Raw genomic sequence first — 21,392 nt, 5'->3', positions numbered from 1 at the left:
TCCAGCGCTCGTGGTTTTGCCCGCGGGGCATTGTCCAATCGCGCAAAACTCTTTGTGATGTAGTTGGTGATGTGGTACTGTTGATGCAGAACTTCGACAAGAAACGTTTTTAGAGAGTTTGGATATCTGAAGAAATTAATTTAGGGTTTAGAATGTTTAACTTCTCTATCTTCTGTTTCTTTGTTTGTTTCTTCACAATTGCTGTAAGTTTCGAAAACAATCAAGATAAAGTGGAAAATCTCGAACTTTCGATTGTCAGAAGATCGACTACGTCAGGTGGGAATTTGAAATGATGTTTGATGCAACTCTGGACTTTGTTTCCATTAAATCTGTGATTTCCAACGTTTGTAGTAACATTGCACTTGAATGTAACTATATACCACCAAATTCCATTGAAAGTAATTTCGATCGAGTATTCGTTTCATTTTCTGAATTGAATTGAATTTAAAAGCAACAACGAATTCAGTTTGATTTGCGATCTGTATTTTGCTCCCCAACAGTCGTTCGATTTATGGCAAATCCCTTGCTTATGCCAACATATTTGGAAGGTTTGAAGCAGTCAAAGTTTAGCGCAACCGGTGAATAAATGTGTAAAAATCCACAAACTTTGCGGCTTCGGACGAACACCAGCAATGGGAAAAGTTGGCGACGTCCGTGGATTGATCACGTTGAGTTGTAAACATTCGCTCATGCAATCAGTCAGTAGGGTAGAGATACGGTGCTTTACAATGTTGTTAGACGAGCCTGATAAAAACTTTCGCCGCTGGCATTGTGACCTCTTCTGAGACACCGCGCCTGTTTTATCATTTCGTTGCTGTTATACCAGCTAAAGCTGTACAATATACAGCAATCACGTAACCTTGCGCATGAAGCAAGAATGTTCTGAATGGATGAAAAGCGGAAAAAATATACATGTGTTTGGTGTTGCCTATCATGCATGACGAGCGTGAAATATTCCCCCAAAAGTTTGTTGTCAGTTTTATGGTTAGATTGTCAGCCTATTGTTACGTAATGATAAATTATTTTCAGGAAACTACACTTGTTCTGAGGCTAAGAGTTGTACAACTTGTGTGGGATTGAAACGGTATCGCTGTCTGTGGTGCATGACCACTGATCAGTAAGCATCGGTTGCACTGAACACGCAAGAAGTCTCACCCATGTATTTTTAAGGTGTCTCAATTACAACGTCAATGATTTTATTCCCCAAACTTCCGATTGCAAATGGGAGGAAGCGAGATGGGCGGTTTGTTGGATGGATTTCAGGGCAATGCTCATTTCCGTATCTGTCATATGTAAGCTGAATATGCATAAGTTGTTCAAGATTAAAGTTGGGTTTCATCTTGCCACAAACTATAAGTACAGCAAGGCTAATTGCGGTGAATCCACAGTAACGCAAACGTAACTTCGTGGCTACAGATCGCAAAACTTATTTAGGAGATTTAAAATAATTTGTTTATCTTCCAGTCGGCGTCGGGGTGATCATCGCGTGTTGCTGTGTTGTCAAATTTTGTAGATGTCTCACTGACTGTTGGAAAGTTATTTGTTGCTGCTGTGGATGCGAAGGTAATTAAAACGATATCGAGTTCAGTGTCTTTGCTCAGGAAGCTAACTTAGTCTATTTCAGATAGTTTAGATATTGTTGCGTTTGAAGCCTGCACAAACTTTTATGAAAACACGAACCTTTTGACATAAATTACAAAATTAAAATCTGGCTTCATGCTAGAGGAAAAAACAGTAATGTGAATAAATGATCTCGGACGTAAGTGACCTTGTGACATTTACCTGACCTACTTGTTACTGGTGCCGGATTAACCATTTGGCAAACAAGATATACATGCCTTAAACCGGTCAAATATCCAGGCCACCTAAATAGCATTATGACGTATAATTTCAGGATTAAGAAGGCCAACGACGTCTTTTTCGAATGAAAAGGTGATTTTGTCACAATCAACTTCGAATAATTGATTGACGAATTTATTCTTTAGCGTTTTTATCCGTCCAGAGCTTAATATATGGCTATTTTCAGGGCACTTCACAATTTGGCGTGTAATGCCAGCACTGATGCGTTGGCACAAAACTAATTCGAATATACTTTGGTGTTTATAAAGATTATTTTGTAATTTTAATGTGTTCAAGGAGGAAGAGAAGAGAGAAGTCTTCGTCGGCTGGAAAGAAGGCTGGAATCTCAAGCCAAGCGTAACGAACTTGTCCTCAAATATGGAGCACAGAGAAACCACGCGATTCCGTACGGTTCCATGGGAAACTATGCAAACTTGGACAACAACACTTTGTAATTCCTTGAGTTGGATCAAGCAGAGCGTCTGCGTATGTTTTCTATGGAGATTGTATTGCCAACATATTGGACACAAATTTGCTCAACATTATAGAGGACTTTGCTACATGTTGGCACTTTCAACCAAAATAGATTTTAGATTTTAACATAGGATTTAGTTTTCACAAGCTGGATCACACAAATATGGAACTTGAATATTTATTGTTAAGTTTTGTTTTAACAACAAACACGTAATCTCTGAAAGAAAATGATGAAACTCATTGCACACTGTGTCCCAGGATCTCAGGGAAACATTTTCGAAAGAGTTTTTTTGTTTACTTTCCCCATAACATTTTTTGGGATTTCATCCAATACTTTAAACACCTTTGGAATTTGGTACGGAGGCAAATGCTTTTTACACCATTCAATTAAATCTTCATCTTCTACTTTTTCGCTTGTTGAAATCAACGCAACAATTTGTTCCCCATATGTTTTGTCTGGAACACCAAGAACTGCAACCTTTAACACAACATTGGAAGCAGATATTTATTCACAGACAAACTTAGTTTGTACAAAATCATCACCTCCAATATTGCAGAATGTTCCAGTAATACCCTCTCAATGTTTAAGGCACTTATTTTAAACCCTCCACTTTTGATAATATCCACAGAAGTTCTGCCAAGGATACAAAATCCACCTTCTTTGAATTGAGCTGTGTCCCCAGTTTTGAACCAACCTGATAATTCAAACTTTCAATACCAAAAATCAACAGAAAAATTTATTAAATGAAAAATAAAAAATAAAAATTTACCATCAACAAAAGATCTTTTAGTTTCCTTTTGGTTGTTTAAATATTCTTGAAACATTGAATCACTTTGAATCAGAAGTTCTCCATCGTTTGTTTCATCATCAACATGTATTGTGATGCCACAATCAGATGCTTCCATGATGGTCCTGAAAGAGTTTTTTGACATAAAAATAATTTTCTTAATTATTTTTACTTTAAATGTTTTCCATCGGAATCTGTTTGAACGACCTTTGCCCTGACTCCAGGAAATGGGAGACCCACGGAACCTGCAAGACACAAACTTTGTTATTCCATATATTATTTGGGACAACGTTACAAACTAAACAACTGTCAAAATAAATGTTGTTTTAAAAATGGACAAAATGCACAAAGTGATGAAAATGTTGTAATTTTTATTGGAAACCTGGTGTTTTTTTGCCATGCAGTGGATTTGTGAGACCCATCCCAAACTCTGTCATTCCATACCTTTCAAGCAAGGAGTGCCCAGTAATCTCCTGCCATCTCTTGTACAAAGATATTGGCAAAGCTGATGAACCTGGAAATGTTGGTTCATAACAATAAGCACACATACATATATTCCACATTAAATCATTTTTAAAAGTTAAAAATTTCTGCTTGTGTTGTTTTTAAACACCTGGATGACGCTGTTCGACAAAATATATTTGTCACTGAAAATAGCCAACAAATTTTAACCTTGGAAATGCACATTTCTGTAAATGTTGTCTGCAGCAACAGTTGGAAATCATTGTTGCTCGGATTTCAAGAATTTGTTATATTGAACTTTGCTCAAAGTTTTGAAAGTTGTGACTAACCTGAAACCATCAGTCGAATTCTTTGACATCTTTCTCTTGTAACATCAATCGAAAGTTTACTTTTATCAAAATAATCAATAAGTTTTGCATAGATTGTTGGAACAGCCATAAAAATATTTACAGGGTACCCACAGTTTTCATCCAACAACATTTGCCAAACCTACACAAAAATACACAGGGTTCAACCACATCAGAACTTCTTCATGTTTGAGGGTTGTAACAACTGATAGCACACACTTTCATCTATGGTTTCTGTATATTATCGCCACAAAAAATCAGTAAGCTAATGCATATCTTGATTGAATCAAAATGTTTTGCAAATACGATTTCAATACTTAACCACAACTTACAAGTTCTGGATTAAACTTTGGCATCATTTTAACAGTTGCTCCAACAGAAAGTGGGCAGAGGAGACAGTTTATTAAACCATGGGTGTGATGGAGTGGTAGAACATGGAGAATTACATCCTCTGACTTCCATTCCCATGTTGAAACCATTTTGTTTATCTGTGAAAGTGACAATGCTCAAAGATTTGTTTGATGGAAGCAAAAGTTTTACTGGGGAGTAGATAAGTTTGGAATGGACCCAAATCCCGTATTAAAATGCACAACAATATTTAAATGGATTCATTCATTTCACGGCAAACAAATTTAAGTTTAATTCACCACGTTTGATTTTCTACACAACACAATAATTTCTCACAGAAGCTAGAATGCTTGCATGGGAGTGAATGACTCCCTTTGGTCGGCCAGTGGTTCCACTTGTATATAAGATCAATGATGGTTTGTTGAGATTGTTGTTCCTAGTGCTGTGTACTTCCTTGCTAATTGCATTATGGCTTGGCAAGGTCATACATTCATCGGCAGAAATGTGGGTTAGTCCACAATCATTTGACAGATCACTGGCCATCTATGAAGTGAAAAAAAAATTAAATTTTTAAAATTTTGGATTAATGAAGAATGAAGTATTCAAAATTTCATTGCTTTTATTCCCACCACATACATGGGTGACTTGACTTAATAACCATTCCAATATTAAGTTTTTTGTTCTTGTCAGTGGCAATTTTGTTTTGCAAAGTTAAAAGGTTTTAGTTACTTGTTTTAGTTTCCCACTTGAAATAATCACACATGATTTTGAATCTTCCAAAACATATTTTAGTTCCGGTTTTGGATGATTTGGACACAAAGGCACAACTGTTCCATCACAAATCCAAGTAGACAATAGACTGATGGCGAATGTTGCATCATTTGGTGCCAAAATTGCGATTTTTTTTCCTTCTAGACTTTCTTGATCAGTTGACTCTTGAAGATGTTCTGAAACAGGCTTCAAATAATAAATTTCTTCTTGAAACAAAATAAAAGTTAACTTTTGTATGGACCTAATATGAATTTATTACGAATTTATGAAAACAGATTAACAGTGACTCCGAAGCATATGTTCTAAAACTAGAACCACAATTTTGTGGGTGATGCCAACATTAATACTAGCACCAGGTAAAATAATTTAACAAATATCAGTGGAAACAAGAAGTCTAATGGTTGCCGATTTGTGAGCCATTAACATTATAAATCGTCTTTTTTACTTGTTAAAACTTGGCTTCCATAGAACAAATTTAAAAATGAAAAACATCCGAAGGAATCTTGCACCGCCAATTTATCACCAAAACTTTTGATTGACTGGGGAAAATTTGTTTCGACATTTCGGCCTCTCGAAGGTAAACAAAAACTTCGGCGAAACAATTGTTTGCAAATCTGTGATTTTAATCTGGAACAAAATGCCATCCTGGAGAGCAGCACCAAACAGGGGAACTACCGCACAACATCACTTTCCTCCACATTTTTTCTCAAAAAAAAAATTTTTTTTGAAAAAGATTGTTTTTATTGAGTAATTGGACGGTAGAAAACTTCGGTCGAAACTTTGACCCAAACATCCGTTCTTTCTGTGAAAGAGATTTTGTTTAAATGTATACGGACATGCAATTTTATTTGCAATTTGGACAGAGAGTAGAAGGAATTTAAAGCATCAAATCCAGAATTGCAGTTTTATGAATTGTAATAAATCTGTTAAACCCATACATGTATAACGTATGGTTTGCTACAACATTTCCCGTAAAACCCAAAATTATATCCAACTTTCGATTTTCGATGACCTCCCTACGTAACGTCACGCTCTAGTAATTGTCAGCTGGATCATTATTTTTTTTGTTGTCCACTTTGATGATTTAATCCCAAGCATATTTGACCAACTTTCACTGTTACCTACGAGTAAGCATGTAAATTCATCTTTGTTGTGATTATCTGTTTGTCCTGTCACTGTGCCAATATAAACATTATTCCGTATCGTGAGAATATTTGTCATCTGATGGAACCACAAAGAAGGCCAAGTCGCTCCGCCCCAAGACCACCACGGCCAAGCTGGCCGCCAAACTTGGACAGGTAACTGGTTTCAATTCTTATCAAGGAGGTTTTTATGACGTTGTTAGCTTTCAAATTAAGGCACAGTTACATTGTGTTGTTGTTTAGTTTTATTTATAAGTTTCTTTGTAGGTATTTGTTTTTTTCATAAACTGCATGATTGAAAAGCACGCTTTTATACATTATAGATATGATTTGCCAGCGGCACGTCCGTCCTCACCAACTTCATCTGTTTATTCGAATAATTCTGACTCTAGAAGTAGTTTGCCTGAATATAATGGAATATGTCGAACTGATGACCTGCAACATAGAATGAGGAGAACTAGAAGGTTAATTTATCCAAAAACACACTAATACCTAAACTGATAAATTAAAATTTTGACATAAACTTCAGTGAACATTATTTTAAATCTGGCAGATACTTTTCACTGAAACGTTTGCTTTTATTCAACCACTAAAACAGTGGCAACCACTAAATTATTAAAATTTTGAAGGTCCTACATTTAGCAAATATTAAGCTACGAACAAAATCATTTATATCACTGGTGGTATCTCTAGATGAGACAAGTAAATTAAACTAACTATTTGCTTTCTGACTGCAACAAAAAAACCTGGTCAAATCATATTTCGTACCTAGTGAACAATTCCAGCAATGTTTTAAATGCAGAGGTAGTGATGGTGATCGCCACCCACGGCATTCTGCACCGTCACAACGCAAACGACCACAAACTGTTCGAAGCAAGAGCACAAGACAGAGAAGTCGTCCACAAATAACAATTTTGTCTGCATCACCAATGAGTCACCATCCTGCCTTTGCTGATGGCGCAAAAGGAAGTTACATTCCACCAGAAGCTCCACCAAGTTATGATGAAGCTATGAAGGCCCCCCTGCCGCGAAACCCATCATTTACTGACCCTGGAATACCTGGTAACATTACAGTCACACTCTAAATGTAAAACATCCTACTCATATGTTAATATTGTGTAAACTTTGCTGTGTAAGTCCAAAAGATTAACATTTTGCCACTAAACATATAAATGCCTCTAAATATAACCTTCTCTGCATTATTAAAATAGAATCAATATTTAGAATTATGCAAACAGTCTTTTGTGTATAACATCCTTTCCAACTAAGTCACCTACAAAGATTCTGTTAATTATTGTGTGAAGTAGCTCTGGTTGAAAAGATTTATTTTACGTCAAGGGAAGTTTATGTCAGTGCCAAGTTGTGGTTGTGCTGTTGAGTCAGGAAGTATTTGAATGAGCATTTGTATGAACCAAGTAGGTCGTAAGTAGTTACTCTCAATCCATGTTACCAGATATTTTTTGTAATGGAATTTTTATCATTGTGCTTAGTGTCTAGCAATAAAGATTAATAAGAAAATGAAGTTTTTTTGTGTGAAAAGAAATTTTATTGTGTTTGAGAAAAATGAAATTTAAAACAGATTTTTTTGATGAAACTTATCAAATAGAAATCAAGCAGAATTCCTGATAAGATTGTTTTTTTTCCTGTAGAGCGTAAGAGGAAAACAATTGAATTGAAATAGTGAATCACTGTACAAGGAAGTATGGAGTTATGACATCACCAAGCAGCATTGTGTGAATTGTGTGAGCACTTTACTGTTGGTTGAGCAATCACAGCTTATCTCAGTATAAGTGGCTGGGTTGAAATTTAACATATGTCCTTTGCTGCTGAATCAAAGTGTTTGAGTGGACACTGCTTGCTGCACCAATGTGGTAATTGTTGAGATTTCTATCATATGATTTATAGAATTGATTGTTCTGCAGATATTCAAAGGAAGGCCCTGTTGTTTCTGATATTTAAGTACTTTATCCAGCTTTAAGTGGTGACATAGTGTCTCATGTTATCAATAATTAATGTAGGTTGTGAGAGAGGTGATATCAGTCGTTGTTAAGCCCCCTGCATCCTTGTTATGTATGAGGTGAAAATATACAAAAGTTTAGAGATAGTGGAGCCACCACCTTTTTATCAAACTTGGTTTCACATTAATGTCGCATAAAAACAGACAAGCTGAATATATTAACCAGATAACAAAGAAGTTCTTTTCTATCAGACGCTTCTTTATTCATTTAAGCTCTTGTTTGTGGTATGGGTGTGAAATTACATGTTGTTATCTGATCAAAGCCAGATATCCTAAATTTGGGTTTTAACTATGCTTTGATTGCTTGCATACAACATTGAAATTTGTAAACACTGAAAAACTTTAAGCGAAGCCAAAGTAAAACATTGCTGGCAGGAAGTCGTCAGATTAAGTAAGCTCCTGTTATCATCTATATCAAGTCCATTGTTATATAATTGTGCAAAAGATTTTTACTTAAAAAATGAACAGATGGATGGAGCCATCAGTGTGTTTCACTAAATTTGGTTTCTCAATTTGTAATTCCCAACCAACAATAATTGTCCACCTATATATATATGTGTGAGCCATAAAAATATTTTCTGTTCAGATCATATATCCCAGCATAGAAGGGTATTTCCCACAGTTGAGTTTGTACCCCTACGAAGTGAAGGTGGTGGCGTCCATGAACATCAAACATTACAGGAGTCAGAAATATCAGCTGTGAGTGTGAACGCAACGTCTGAACCATTGCCTTCATCGCTGCCATCAGACAATCTCACCCAACCCAGTTCTGCACGAAACGTCACGCACAGCAATATAAACTGTGCTCGCTCAACCGAAGACACGCGTCAGCCTGTGCCAACACCACGGACTCGGAGAAAGGTGTTTTGTCAACTTTGTGTATGTTTGTAAATTAAACAATAACACTAAAATCTATATCAATGTTGATAATATATGTGAGTGTGGAATGTGTCATGTGGTTGCATGTTCAACCCTTGTACCAGAAGATTAAACCTGTCATGTCGTTGCAGCCATAAGTCAGGGTTCAGACACAAAACTTTATTAGGTTTAAACCCACTTCCATTACTACCTGTGTTTTTGCTCTACTGACTTCAGATTCACTGTTGCACGTCTTAAACAAACTTTTTGCTTACAATAATTTTTACCAGGTCTCCCTTCAAAGAGGGACTTCCCCGTCATCCACAGAACTTGAACTTCCAGGACCTTCAGTTGTTAAACCTCCAATTCCACTTAAGAAACCTCATCTAAGGACTGCCACCACACCACCACATAAGTTTGTGACAGGTGCCACTCAACCTTCGATAGACCTTCTGACATCGCTGGAAATAGATAACATGCCACCTCCAATGTTACCAACAACTCAAAAGTTGCCACCACCACCCCGACCACCAATTGCACACAAAAAGCCATTGAAGAAATTAGAAGTCAGTTCGTCGACAAACAATGATATCTCAGTAGAAACGAAATGTGTGGAAAATAAAAATTATGAGTCAACAAGTTCAACCGAGGAGCCCGTTTATGCGAAAGTTGTGAAAAGTCCAACCCCAGGATCGACTAAACCAACGTCTTCAATAGAAACATCTGAAAAACCCCCTGAAGTTCCTGATGGCCGACCACCCATGGAAGACTATGAAGGGATTCTGTTCAATGTCGATAAAAAAACAGATAACATGGAAGGCTCCCCTCAACATTCAGTAGAGAGTGAACTTCCAGGTAACCAACCCTCCCCTCAACATTCAGTAGAAAGTGAACTTCCAGGTAACCGACCCTCCCCACAAACTTCATCGAAACATATTTCTCCATCGAGCAGCATCGACTCGATTTACGAAACTGTCAGGTTTCATAAAAACACAGAAGAAATCAAACCAAGCGGGAACCACAATGTTGGAAAACTCAACAATCGAACTGCGATGTCATCAACCTCTCCTCCTCCACTTCCTGCATCTCGACCGGTCGGACATGCTCACCATAAGGTACCTCCCTCTGGTGGTCGAAGACTCTCTAGTGGAGATGTTGTGAAACGAGAAAAGGACAAGAACGGGATGAAAATTATACGAAGGAAAAGTGCCCACTTTAAGGAGAAGGGACTGAAGTTGTTTCGCCAACGAAATTCCGCTGATGAAATTGTAAAATCAGTCAACCCGGACTCGACAAAACCAACACTTGATTCTGTTGAAAACACCCCTAAACCTAAAAAAATCCCCCCTCCCCGACCCACATTACCCCCAACATTACAGAAAAAGGCTGTTGGTTCTGCTACAATTTCTTCCCCTGCAAACACGCCACAGACAGTTGAAGGCGTCAAAGAAAGCAAGGAGAAATTGAATGATGGAATCATGCCACATATGACAAACCCCTTAAAACAAGGTAGAGAAAATATGTCCAAACCAGCAAAACCTGCTCGTCCGGCACCAAGCAGACCTCCACCGATGAAACCCCTTGTAGCGGCTCCCATCCTTGAAGAAAAAAAGCTAAATTCTGAAATTCCACCAATGCCGAAACCACGAAATAGACAAAAAAACAGACCTGAGGGGGAGGAAGAACATGTGGGAGCTTTAACTGATCTTTCCGACGAACTTGACAATGCGGGTGTCCCTGATGCACAGGAGGTCATTGAAAGTTTGACCCCTCCCTCAACACCACCTCCTGCTTTGTCTTCTCCGAAGCAGAAACCTGCACGTCCTCCCCCTGCAATGCTCGCATCTCCACTTCTTCCTCTCAGCCTGAAGCAGAAGAAGCCAGAAGATTCAAAGAAGAAACTGGAGGAGATTCCACACCAGGTTGATGAGAGGATGAAGAGTTACGTTGAAGGAGAGGAGTTTTATGTTGTTGTTGAAAGTTACCACCCGACAAACTTCACTGACCTTTCATTTAATGTCGGTGAAAAAGTTTCTGTGATGAAACGGATTGATGGCGAGACGTTGTTTGGGAGGAATGAAGATGGGGAGGAGGGACCGTTCCCAGAAAGATTCGTGAAACTCGAGGCCGACGTTGTTGAGGGGGGAAATAACTACAATAACAACAACAATGCAAATAACAACAACAATGGAAATAACAACAACAATGAGAATAACAACAATAATGAGAATAACAACAACAATGCAAATAACAATGACAAGGCCATTGGAAATGCCATCAAGCACAACAACGAGGTGGAATTGGACAAGGTTGTGGCTTTGTTTGATTATTTAAGCACGAACTCGGAAGATTTATATTTTACCTCTGGTGAAGTTATCCAAGTTTTGGAAATATTGTCACTGGAATGGATGAAAGGCAAAATTAATGAAAGGATTGGAATTTTTCCAAGAAACTTTGTCAAACCCCTAAAAGAAGATGATGCCGTCGTTAAAAAAACAGCAAGTAAAGATAGGTTTGGGATCGCCCTCTATGATATCTCTGGCCTTAGTGACAATGACTTGACATTCAAAGCTGGAGACAAAATTGAAATTATTGAAAAGGTTAATGCAGAATGGATGAAAGGGAGACATAATGGACAAGTTGGTTTATTTCCATCCAGCTACATCCGTACAGACTTGCCTCCTAAACTTGGCATTCACTTACCAAAACCTTTAATCAAAAATATTTTAAAATCAAAAGGAGAATATATTTTGCCGACTGAAACTACCATGACTGCTGTAGCTTTGTTCGATTTCACTGGCAAGGATTCATCTGAACTAAGCTTTAAAGTGAACGACATCATAAATATCACAAGTAAGTGTCCAATTTCCATTCAGTTTGTAGTCGAAGTCTAACAATGGGAATAACTGCAACTAATCTATGTGATTTCTTCGTGCAGAAAAGGTGAATGACGATTGGCTTGAAGGAGAACTTGATGAGAGAATTGGGATATTTCCAGCTAATTTTGTTCGACTGTGATGAGCTTACCTAGTAAGTGATAAACCTCCTCTGTAGGAAGTTGGTGTGGACATAACACTAATATCCTCTTCTAATCTGACTTTTAAACAACATTTTATGACCCTATGGAACATAATTATAATGTATGAATACAATGTAGCAGGCCAACTGACAATGTGTAGTTGTATGTAATATCTAACTATGTTACTTTATATTTTTTGCAGATGATGGTTTAGGATGAACTATTTTCAAATCATTTTTGAAATTGTCGACTCAGTTACTGAATATTTTTCACAAATATTCACTTTTGCTTTTAATTTGTTTTTACTTCATTTCAAAATCGTTAATTTTTTCTATGAGTCTGCAATTTATACATATTATTATTCTACTTCTGAGAATATTATCATACTGTTTTTCAAAATTCCAGTATTATGCTGAATGCCATGACATTCATTTTTATGTTTGAATTTGTGCTGGATGCTGAAGTTTGTCATCATGTAAACAGTAGATTTGGTTTCTCCATTGCCAACAATGAAATAACAAAAATCACAAATTTTGGAACAGGATTTTGTAGTAAAGCTTCATTGTTATTATGCATTCCATGACAAATACTTACGCTTTGTGTCATTTACACTTACAGAAATGAGCACAAGCTTCAACCAGTTTTGCTACATCGGTTTCTTGTGTAATAATTACTGTGAAATATATTCCATGTTAGTGAAAATTCAATGAGTAAGTTGGCCGTAAAAGTGGTTTTAAACCAAATACTTATTTTGCTTTACATTAATTTTATTTTACTTTAGGGTACTTGCAATCAAATAAAATGTTGGTTATCACAACCTGTTTGACTGAAGTTGCTCAGGTCCTGCTTTTGCAAACTGTAGTTAGTAAGAAAACATGCACACAACAAACCACATGTGTATTGTGTGACGAACGAACACAGCCACGTTAGTCCACAGGACTGCAAGCAGCAATATAAACTAACAAAGCAACAGGCCGGACACCTACAAAATATGTTTACAATGTGATTTCCAAACGGGAATCCGACACATAAAAGGTAAAGACTGGAAAATGACATTGTGTATAAGTTCTACATGAGGTAAGGTGAAACTGCACATGACACTGATGGACTTAGGCTGAAGTTATACAAAATGTTAAGTGCCAGTTATTTAACATAGTAGCTTCATCATCATATTGTGTATCAAAGAGTTGCATGGCACCTTAGACATAATTACATTTTACCAACACTTTTAAAATGTTAGCACCAAAACATCAGTTACTCTAAAAGCAAATGTGCAAAATGTTGTGGAATTTTGATAATCGCAAGAGATGTTAATTTGATGAAGTGCAAAAGGAACATTAAACTGAAAGTATTTGTTACGTACCTCCAACCAATCTGTGTGCCTTCAATAAATTATTTGAATGAAAAAAGCTAAGAAAATTTCTACATGGAGTGACTACAAAACAATTGCTTAAACTCGCAAGTTGAAATGAGCGCAATTAACTAGAAATTAACTAAACTACGACAATTTTAGAACAAAGGTCAACTGTCTGCACCATTAGAGATGCAACCAATGTTTGCCCTCCACCATTTTGCAGAATGCCTTCAACCAAGCTCACCATAAAAAACATCACACAACAATTTTACCCCCACACTAGCTACCATATCCCCCAACACAACTAACACATTATCCATTCACATTAAGAGTAAGCGGTTGGCAAGATTCTGTCACATTGTTCTTTTGCGACTCTTTTTCCTCATCCATTGATGACGTCTTCATGCTGAAAATCTTTGGGTTGAACAGTCGGTGGTGGTAGAGTATGGCCATGAGGGGGATGCATAGCAGTGACAGCAGTATAACCATGACCACTATGAACATTGCCCATCCAGGAAAAGTTAATGGAACTTTCTTTCCTGTTGTTGGATTCCATCCTTTATATGCTGGTGGTTCCATTGCCAGCCCAACAATACTTGCAACCAGTATAACTGCCAATGCAAGTGGACATAAACACAACCAAGTAGCTTTCCAATATAGATTTGGGTAACTTCCAACCATTTCCTTCAAGTCCTTTTCAAATCTAAATTACATTGAACAATTTATGATTACAATAATGTAACAAGTTGCTTGAACAAGTCTTGTGAAACCAATGATATTTACCTGCTCATTCCATAAACATAACTGACAGAAAGCACCTCACATAGAGCAATTGATACCAGTGCTAATGTAGCAGAGTAAGAATCAAAAATATCCAAAAAATAGCTTCCAGACCTCTGGGTGAAAATCAACCCGACAAGGAACATGGCTGAAACATGAAAACCACACAATTATCATGGATGCCCTGCGGACACATTTCAAAGTATTGACACACAGTCTGTTGTTCATGTGTTTTTTATTTAAACCCCATGGAAACAACTTACTTGAGCACATTATTGCCGTGAGAACAGTTTTTGATATTTTGCATCCTGTATCAAGCACAGTCGTGATCACGGTTTGTAAAATTCCAAACTCGCTGCTCATTCCAATGTTGAGCAACATGAAGAAAAACAAGACAGACCAGAATGGAGAAGCTGGAAACTTAAGGACGGCTTCAGTGAATGCAATGAACGCTAATCCACTTCCACCAACGTTCTACACATAAACAATATATGCTCATGTTGAACAAATACATTGGAAACTTATGTTTGGTTTGTCATGTTTTATGAATTGGCCAATGCACAATTGTTACTGCACACACCCAATATGTGGTCAAGTAAAATATAATAGGCAGCAGATATTTACTCAGCTAAGTGGCTGAAACAGCTGTTGGTGACCAACTAGTGGTAATTACTTAGCAGCTTTTGTGCAAGCCAAAAATATTTATTGTGTGGTCACAATGCTTTTTGTTCATTACCCTAATTGTTTTTTAACCTCAAGACCTCTGTGTACTGGTAAGATTGAAAGTAAAAACATGTATTCCAGTAATCCAAGCAGGATCAACAAGCTTTCAATTATTTAATAGCTATTATAATTAGACCACTCCAAATCCAAATCAATTACATTGAAATTGTGAAACACAAACTCACTGTATCGAGTTCCTTCTTAAGTGAACAGTTTGTTGCGTTTTCCACAAAACTCCAAACTTTGCCTGAATACAGATGAAAATTTTCAGTTGAATTGGTTGAGTAAAAATCTTCTAACTCTGGAAAAATTTTAATTCCTGCTGTTCCCATTGTATTAAGCTCTTCCAATATTCTATCTTTGTTTCTGTAGAAAATATTGGTTTCAAGATTTCTGCATCAAATAGGCAGTGTGTGCCTACTGTTCCATGCATTCCAATGTGCGAGACTTAGCTTTGAAACCAAGAATTGAGAATATTGTGATGCATGCGAATATTGACGTCAAACAGTTTGCACTTGCTACAAAAATAGCATCCTAAAACATAAAAAATGATTAAAATACCAACAATACCATTATGTGTGCATAAATTAACAAACACGGTACTTACTTTTTGGCAATTGTTATTTTGTTTGTTGTAACTTGAGTAAGCAATTATTGTCCCATACCCGAGCCCAAGACTAAAGAATATCTGGGTTGCTGCATCTCTCCATACATTGGCATCAGCCAGTCTTGACAACTGGATAAAGTCAAAAAACAACAAGTAAGTTTCTCTCAGCGAAAAACATGATGCAAGCACGGTTTCAATTTGAGGGTTAGGTTCGTTTTAGTAACTGCTGAAAATTGTTATTTTTTCCAACCACGGGCTGACTCAACTTGTTGTAATATGGGCACATTGTTATGAGTGTGCAGGTAAAAATGTGGTTCATTTCTACTTACATCCGGGGCAAACATATATTCCACCCCATCCAAAGCTCCATCAAGTGTCATTCCCCGTATGAAGAATGCCACGAGTACGGTGTATGGGAATAATGTGGCAAAATACATCACTTTTCCACTTGATTTAATACCCTTGTTTATTCCGAGGAAAACGATGAACCAGGCAATGAACAGAACTAAAACCATCCTCCAGTTCTGTTCCCCTGTAATAATGAACTCGTGAATATGTTTAAAAGTTATATAACATGTAAAACTTAAACTACTAAAAAATAACCAAGAGAAACCACTTGAAATTTATTTGAAAGATGTCAGTCAATCATGACCAGCTTAAATCAAGTTCAATGAAGTGTTAATTAATATGTTGGCACTTACCTCCACTTTCAATTGTGTTTGATATATCAAGTGTTTCGCGATACCAGAAGTAGTTTGTCGGAGAACTAACTCTACATTCCTCGACGGGCATGGAGTGATTAAGCAATGGACAACTAGCCCAAGGAAGTGGCGATTGAAAAGAATTGTAAAAATAAAATAAAGACCAACCCAAAACCATGTTATAATACAAACCAATCATGAGACAAACCTAAAAAGAAAAAATATTAAAAAACAAAATATTCAGTCAGAAATTTCAGACTAAAAAAATATTGTCCGAAGATATTTTATACATTTTGTCAAAACAATTTATGAAATAAATACTGTACCACTAAATATCTTCTGGCTATGTTTTATTCAAAATTCCAATACAAAGCATGACCTTACCACGTTGCTGGCAAATCCAATTCCACCAAGATAAGGGTTTATATGTAACCAAACACCAATTGTTCCCCTGCGAATTTTTTGTCCAACAGCCAACTCCAGGTAATACAATGGATACCCCTCCAACACCAACATGATCACATATGGGATTAGAAATGCACCTTAAACCAAACAAAATCGTCAGAACAAACTTCCAGGAAAAGGCACAGTAATATTTTAGAAACATTTTTACGAATTTAAAAACATTTGCAACAACCATAGTTTCATATATAAGTCACTACGACAACCAACCTCCACCATTTTTCTTGCACAAATATGGAAATCTCCAAATGTTTCCCAAACCAACTGCAAATCCCAAAGCAGCCATCAGATATTGAAACTTGTTGTCCCATTGTGGTCTAGGTTTCTCCACATTAGCACCGACAAATTCTTCAGATTTAACATTGTATTTGTTTTCTTCAACATCTTTGTAAACTGGTTCAGGATCCAGCCGGGAATTATTTGGGTTTGGGGACATTTCAATACTTTCTTTTTGACCTTGTTTCAATTTAAACATTTGAATCGCAGTTCATCTGATTGGTTATTAAGACACCAAAACCCATTCTGCTGAAAACAACAATTGTAAACACTGCAAGCTAATTAAAAATAAATAAGGGATGTCTATTAAGCAAAGAGCCAACAATTGTCACTTAGTTAAGTGGTGCGTTTACTGCACAGATCGGAAAAAAATGTTGTGCACTAGAGATTACTAGTGAAAAATATACTAATGCATTCCATAATACATCAGGGGTACACAAATAATTTTTGGAAAATATTCCTAATGTCTCTTGAACCAAATACAAGTGGTTTCACTGATTGTAGTTCTAGCTGCTTAACATCACACTCAACACAATATAACTATTAAGTAAGAATACAACCTTTGCAAAATAATTCCGCGACCCCCCACTGCTTCTTACACATTAGCAAGCCACAGGGCAGGACAAAGACATTAGCGAGCCACAGGGCAGGGGCGCCAACATCCACACTACTCTACTAACGTTTGTCAAAAACACCTATGCGCTAATTACGAACTTCCCGACCACTTTGGCATATCTTGTTGTTTATTGCATAACAATGTCAACAAACCTGACTCGTTGTTAATAATAAAAAACAAGCTGTAAGTCACCTCTGTGGAGATTGTCGGAAGTTACTACGTTTCTGCCACGCTGATCCACTGTTGCATCACAAAACACACCCCCTTTACTCAACCATGCGTTTCAAAACGGAGAGATTTATTTAAAACCAAACCACACCAGATCCAAGCATTCCAAGGTCACATTCTGTTTCTTTATTTTGACCGATGTTTTAAATGAACTTGACATTTTAATAAATGAGTGTTTCATAAATTCAATTTTATTTACAGTGATGAAGGAATATTAAAACGGAAAAGGGGCTTCGAAGGTTTTCTTGACGTTGAAAACACGTTGGTTTGTTTTGCTTGTGAAAGGATTTTCATATTACAAGTTATTTCATGAAGTCAGAAAGTTGGAACTGATTACATTGAAACCCTGATACGAGTGAAAAAAATTTTCTTGATAGGGCTGTAGGTGTTGGCATGTCACTGGTACAAGTGTAATATTTGTTGTGTCCAAACTAATTTAAATTGGTGACATGATATGAGCGATCATCCATATGGAATTTCTGATTATTTTAACGACTTAAAAAGTTTGGTACAAAACGATTTATCAAAAGCAGACAAGGAATTGCTAAAATCACTGAAAACATCATGGGAAAATTTGAACAGCAACACTCTGAAGGAAGCCATAGAATATTTACCCATCACCATCAACTTGTTTGTGGAAGATGTGACTGAAAGAGCAGGCCCAATACCCTTTACTTGCATTCCATCTTGGACTGGTTTGACCTTAAAAGAAAAAATAGCTTTTTACTTAAAGTTTCCAGTTGAATTTCAGACACTGATAGTTGATAATCACATGGTCGATGACGATGATATGTTGAAATCACATGGAATTGTCAAAGAAGGAGATGCTTTGAGTATATTTTTGCTGAACAAGGGAATCACAGACATTGGCTCTCAACCAGAAAGCCCCACAAATAGCCGAGAAAACCTAAACATTTTGAAGGAACAAAAGGAAACATTACCTGGTACCAGTGGTCTTCAAACATGGTTTGCATCTCATTCAAGAGATCTACCTGACACAGACAGTGATTAACCATAACTATTTTCTATGCACTATTGTTTGCAATCATTAAATGGTGATTTGTGAGTTTCACTATTGCTGTTTACTTTTAACCAACTTTGCTGTAAAAAGTTTTTAATTTCCATTGAAACCTGGATTTTGATTTGACAAATTACATTATGAAAAATATTTTCATACACACATAGTGGGGTGAAATGTCAGCACAAATTGTTCAGTATTTTTTCCCTCAAGATATTTTTTCAATAATTTCTAAATATCAAAAACCTAAGTATTTTTATTCCATTGAATTGTTTTTATTTTGCTTTTATATGGCATTTGAAACTTATTGAAATGACTGCCAATTTTTTCTGTGTTGACACGGCATTTTTTGTCATGGCAGTAGCAATTTATACTGTAAGCACAATAGCGTTTGTATTGATTATGTCTTGTTTAACTGCAGCAAAGGGAAACAAATCAAATTATCATCTTGATCCATTTATTATCTGTTAGTATAACTGATTCTTGCAATGGAATATATAGTCAAGTCAACACCTAACCATTTGGATTAAAATGTTGTTTTACATATTTTTAATTACATTTAAAATTACACCTCTTCATCCGAAAACTCTGCTGTCCGGCACAAAACTTCTGGTAATGGATTTAACCCCCTATTATCTGGAAACCTAGCTGTCGGACTCGGACAAATATTTAAGAACTGTTGTACTGAAATCAATTGGAAAAACGTCCCCTTAACCAACGTGCGCCAGAGGTTGCAAGATTTGTTCCAAGGGGGTGCTAAAGACCACATATCGGTTATTCTTTTAAAATAGTTTTGCCCGCGGTCATAGAGAGTCTCAGTTTCGTCACAAGGCAACCGGTGATGCATTGGGGTCAATTTTCTGGTTGAATGAGAAAGAAGTCACGTGGTGTAGCCAGGGCGATTTTCAGCGTGTTTGGTGCAGTTTTAGTGCATTTTTTGCTCTTCTCAGTCAGTCAGACGTTTGGTGCAGGGTGCTGTGAAAAGTTTAGTTGAAAAACCACCAAAATGTTCAAGGGGATGTAGCTCAAAATTGAATCACAGAAGTATACCTTAATTTGTGATTTTATGTTAGGCCCGCCTCTTGGCTACGCAGTGAGGTGAAAATTAGTTGCAAGATAGTTGCTTAAAGCACCCCCTAGGGGTCATTTCGGCCCCCGATCAGTCATTATTTTAGCTAAATGGGCTGCAAAAAAATGTAAGATGGTTTTGCGAAAAAATGAATCACAAAAACCTCATCCAATTTGCAATTTAATGTTGGCCCTAACCCTTTTCTATGCAATGGCAAAAAAAATTGTCACAGGAAAGTAGCTTTGGTTGCCCCCTGGGACTGTTTTTGCTATCCTATAGGACAAAAGATCCTCCTGGAGGCTCCTCAGATCCTTGCTGTGTTTTGGCGGATACAGCTGCAATCAAATTTTTTTCTCTATGAATAGTACCAGTAGATCTTCATGGGTCACTGACCACAGGAAATGTTGTTGGCAAAAAAGCAAATCACTCAGTATGGGTATTAATGGTGATAGCCTTCAAAACTAGATTTTGGGGATTTAATACTGATATGCGGCCTAAATCTTTAGAGGGTTGAGTACATAAATATTGTATTTTACATTTGTGACACAAGGGGGTATATGAATTAGTACAACAGGATAAGTTGTGTGTTGATTTGTGCAACTTGACAGTTTTTTCATTTGTCCACGGTATAGGCTGACGACTTTGGGAGTTGCCTACCGTAAATGCGCTATTGGGTATTTGCAGCCAAGTTAGAAAGGTTTACAGGCTTCGCAGCCAAGCTGGTTCAGCCACTTTTCCCGACAAGTCGGAGCGAGATCTGAAAAATCAAGCTCCCGGTGAGGTTTGAACTCACGACCCTGGAGTAACCAGGCCCAACGCTCTACCAACTGAGCTACATGAGCTCAGTGGCTTCACGGGGTATATTGTAGTCAAGGTACACTGATGCGCAAGCGCACAACTTGTCAGGCGACCTTCACATGCGTAGAGGGTCTCCACCACCGTAATCAGACAACGCAGAAGTAATGCTCAGTTGGTAGAGCATTGGGCCTGGTTAGCCCAGGGTCGAGAGTTCAAACCTCACCGGGAGCTTGATTTTTCAGATCTCGCTCCGACTTGTCAGGAAAAGTGGCTGGTCGAGCTTGGCTGCAATGCCTTGGCTGCGAAGCAAACCTTATGATCACAATATTAGAGCTGTGATCGCCAAATATAAACGGCCTACGCAAGTTAGAAAGAGTTGATTTCGTTTTTCGGATACCCCGCCAAACGAACATTGTGCAACAAAACAGGCGAGGTCTGACAGCAACGATTTTTTGTATTTTGCTGCTGGCAACCCAGAAAAATATTTCATAGTATCGTCGTTGTAATAGGCAGTAAACTGCAGGGGGCACACCAGCGGAGCATGCACCCTGTCTGACACGCAACAATCATCTTACAATTTAATGAAATGCGCCTAGAATAATAAAGACTAATTGTGATGCCACATCGACATTGTAGCGAACACAATGTATATTAATATGAAAATTGTAATATTGGAACTGTTTATATTTGTAACC

General features: G+C 37.2%; 5 protein-coding genes across 7 annotated transcripts; 3 read left to right on the top strand and 2 right to left on the bottom strand.

The window, feature by feature from the left end:
- The first annotated feature begins 85 nt into the window (after positions 1-85).
- LOC145912374 (uncharacterized) lies at positions 86-2,326 on the top strand. The gene is made up of 5 exons (XM_082999830.1): positions 86-276; positions 1,030-1,117; positions 1,171-1,292; positions 1,465-1,563; positions 2,137-2,326. The coding sequence occupies exons 1-5, from the start codon at positions 153-155 to the stop codon at positions 2,292-2,294; spliced, it is 591 nt and encodes a 196-aa protein (XP_082855956.1). The 5' UTR covers positions 86-152; the 3' UTR covers positions 2,295-2,326.
- A 239-nt stretch (positions 2,327-2,565) lies between these two features.
- LOC145912370 (malonate--CoA ligase ACSF3, mitochondrial-like) lies at positions 2,566-6,240 on the bottom strand. Of its 3 annotated transcripts, XM_082999820.1 has the most exons (11): positions 6,151-6,240; positions 5,475-5,831; positions 4,988-5,205; positions 4,595-4,801; positions 4,243-4,398; positions 3,893-4,052; positions 3,484-3,615; positions 3,274-3,346; positions 3,084-3,226; positions 2,857-3,008; positions 2,566-2,791 (listed from the first exon to the last, which is right to left on the bottom strand). In XM_082999820.1, exons 2-11 carry the CDS (start codon positions 5,671-5,673, stop codon positions 2,576-2,578), a joined length of 1,656 nt encoding a protein of 551 aa, XP_082855946.1. In that variant the 5' UTR covers positions 5,674-5,831; positions 6,151-6,240; the 3' UTR covers positions 2,566-2,575. The 3 variants fall into 3 exon arrangements, with proteins under 3 accessions (XP_082855946.1, XP_082855947.1, XP_082855948.1); XM_082999821.1 differs by lacking the exon at positions 6,151-6,240 and having other exon boundaries at positions 2,857-3,021; positions 3,091-3,226; positions 5,475-5,699; XM_082999822.1 differs by lacking the exon at positions 6,151-6,240 and having other exon boundaries at positions 3,084-3,346; positions 3,546-3,615; positions 5,475-5,835.
- On the top strand, positions 6,195-12,853 carry LOC145912365 (uncharacterized). The gene is made up of 7 exons (XM_082999813.1): positions 6,195-6,327; positions 6,495-6,635; positions 6,974-7,233; positions 8,775-9,049; positions 9,337-11,899; positions 11,985-12,076; positions 12,268-12,853. Exons 1-6 carry the CDS (start codon positions 6,254-6,256, stop codon positions 12,062-12,064), a joined length of 3,393 nt encoding a protein of 1,130 aa, XP_082855939.1. The 5' UTR covers positions 6,195-6,253; the 3' UTR covers positions 12,065-12,076; positions 12,268-12,853.
- Positions 12,854-12,935: 82 nt separating this feature from the next.
- LOC145912367 (sodium-dependent neutral amino acid transporter B(0)AT2-like) lies at positions 12,936-17,807 on the bottom strand. Its single transcript, XM_082999817.1, has 11 exons — positions 17,529-17,807; positions 16,903-17,214; positions 16,615-16,772; positions 16,231-16,438; positions 15,859-16,061; positions 15,530-15,658; positions 15,344-15,456; positions 15,108-15,288; positions 14,463-14,673; positions 14,203-14,347; positions 12,936-14,122 (listed from the first exon to the last, which is right to left on the bottom strand). Exons 2-11 carry the CDS (start codon positions 17,165-17,167, stop codon positions 13,732-13,734), a joined length of 2,004 nt encoding a protein of 667 aa, XP_082855943.1. The 5' UTR covers positions 17,168-17,214; positions 17,529-17,807; the 3' UTR covers positions 12,936-13,731.
- A 54-nt stretch (positions 17,808-17,861) lies between these two features.
- Positions 17,862-19,601, top strand: LOC145912375 (uncharacterized). Its single transcript, XM_082999831.1, has 2 exons — positions 17,862-17,922; positions 18,014-19,601. Exon 2 carries the CDS (start codon positions 18,267-18,269, stop codon positions 18,822-18,824), a length of 558 nt encoding a protein of 185 aa, XP_082855957.1. The 5' UTR covers positions 17,862-17,922; positions 18,014-18,266; the 3' UTR covers positions 18,825-19,601.
- Positions 19,602-21,392: the final 1,791 nt, after the last annotated feature.

The sequence above is a fragment of the Ascidia mentula genome, chromosome 8, assembly GCF_947561715.1.
Source record: "Ascidia mentula chromosome 8, kaAscMent1.1, whole genome shotgun sequence".
In the NCBI taxonomy this organism is placed as follows: Eukaryota; Metazoa; Chordata; class Ascidiacea; order Phlebobranchia; family Ascidiidae; genus Ascidia; species Ascidia mentula.
Note: the sequence above shows the minus strand (reverse complement) of the source record. Positions and strands in the feature narration are given on the sequence as shown.

Coding starts and splice junctions, on each gene's coding strand:
- LOC145912374 (XM_082999830.1), top strand. CDS start 153: ATGTTTAACTTCTCTATCTTCTGTTTCTTTGTTTGTTTCTTCACAATT. Junction 277..1,029: donor CAGAAGATCGACTACGTCAG/GTGGGAATTTGA, acceptor AATTATTTTCAG/GAAACTACACTTGTTCTGAG. Junction 1,293..1,464: donor CATTTCCGTATCTGTCATAT/GTAAGCTGAATA, acceptor TTTATCTTCCAG/TCGGCGTCGGGGTGATCATC.
- LOC145912370 (XM_082999821.1), bottom strand. CDS start 5,673: ATGGCATTTTGTTCCAGATTAAAATCACAGATTTGCAAACAATTGTTT. Junction 3,347..3,483: donor GCATGGCAAAAAAACACCAG/GTTTCCAATAAA, acceptor TGTGTCTTGCAG/GTTCCGTGGGTCTCCCATTT. Junction 3,022..3,090: donor AGGAAACTAAAAGATCTTTT/GTTGATGGTAAA, acceptor TGGTATTGAAAG/TTTGAATTATCAGGTTGGTT.
- LOC145912367 (XM_082999817.1), bottom strand. CDS start 17,167: ATGTTTAAATTGAAACAAGGTCAAAAAGAAAGTATTGAAATGTCCCCA. Junction 14,674..15,107: donor TTAAGAAGGAACTCGATACA/GTGAGTTTGTGT, acceptor GTTTATGTGTAG/AACGTTGGTGGAAGTGGATT. Junction 14,348..14,462: donor CACGGCAATAATGTGCTCAA/GTAAGTTGTTTC, acceptor TTCATGTTTCAG/CCATGTTCCTTGTCGGGTTG.
- LOC145912375 (XM_082999831.1), top strand. CDS start 18,267: ATGAGCGATCATCCATATGGAATTTCTGATTATTTTAACGACTTAAAA.
- LOC145912365 (XM_082999813.1), top strand. CDS start 6,254: ATGGAACCACAAAGAAGGCCAAGTCGCTCCGCCCCAAGACCACCACGG. Junction 6,328..6,494: donor TGGCCGCCAAACTTGGACAG/GTAACTGGTTTC, acceptor TATACATTATAG/ATATGATTTGCCAGCGGCAC. Junction 7,234..8,774: donor TACTGACCCTGGAATACCTG/GTAACATTACAG, acceptor TTTTCTGTTCAG/ATCATATATCCCAGCATAGA.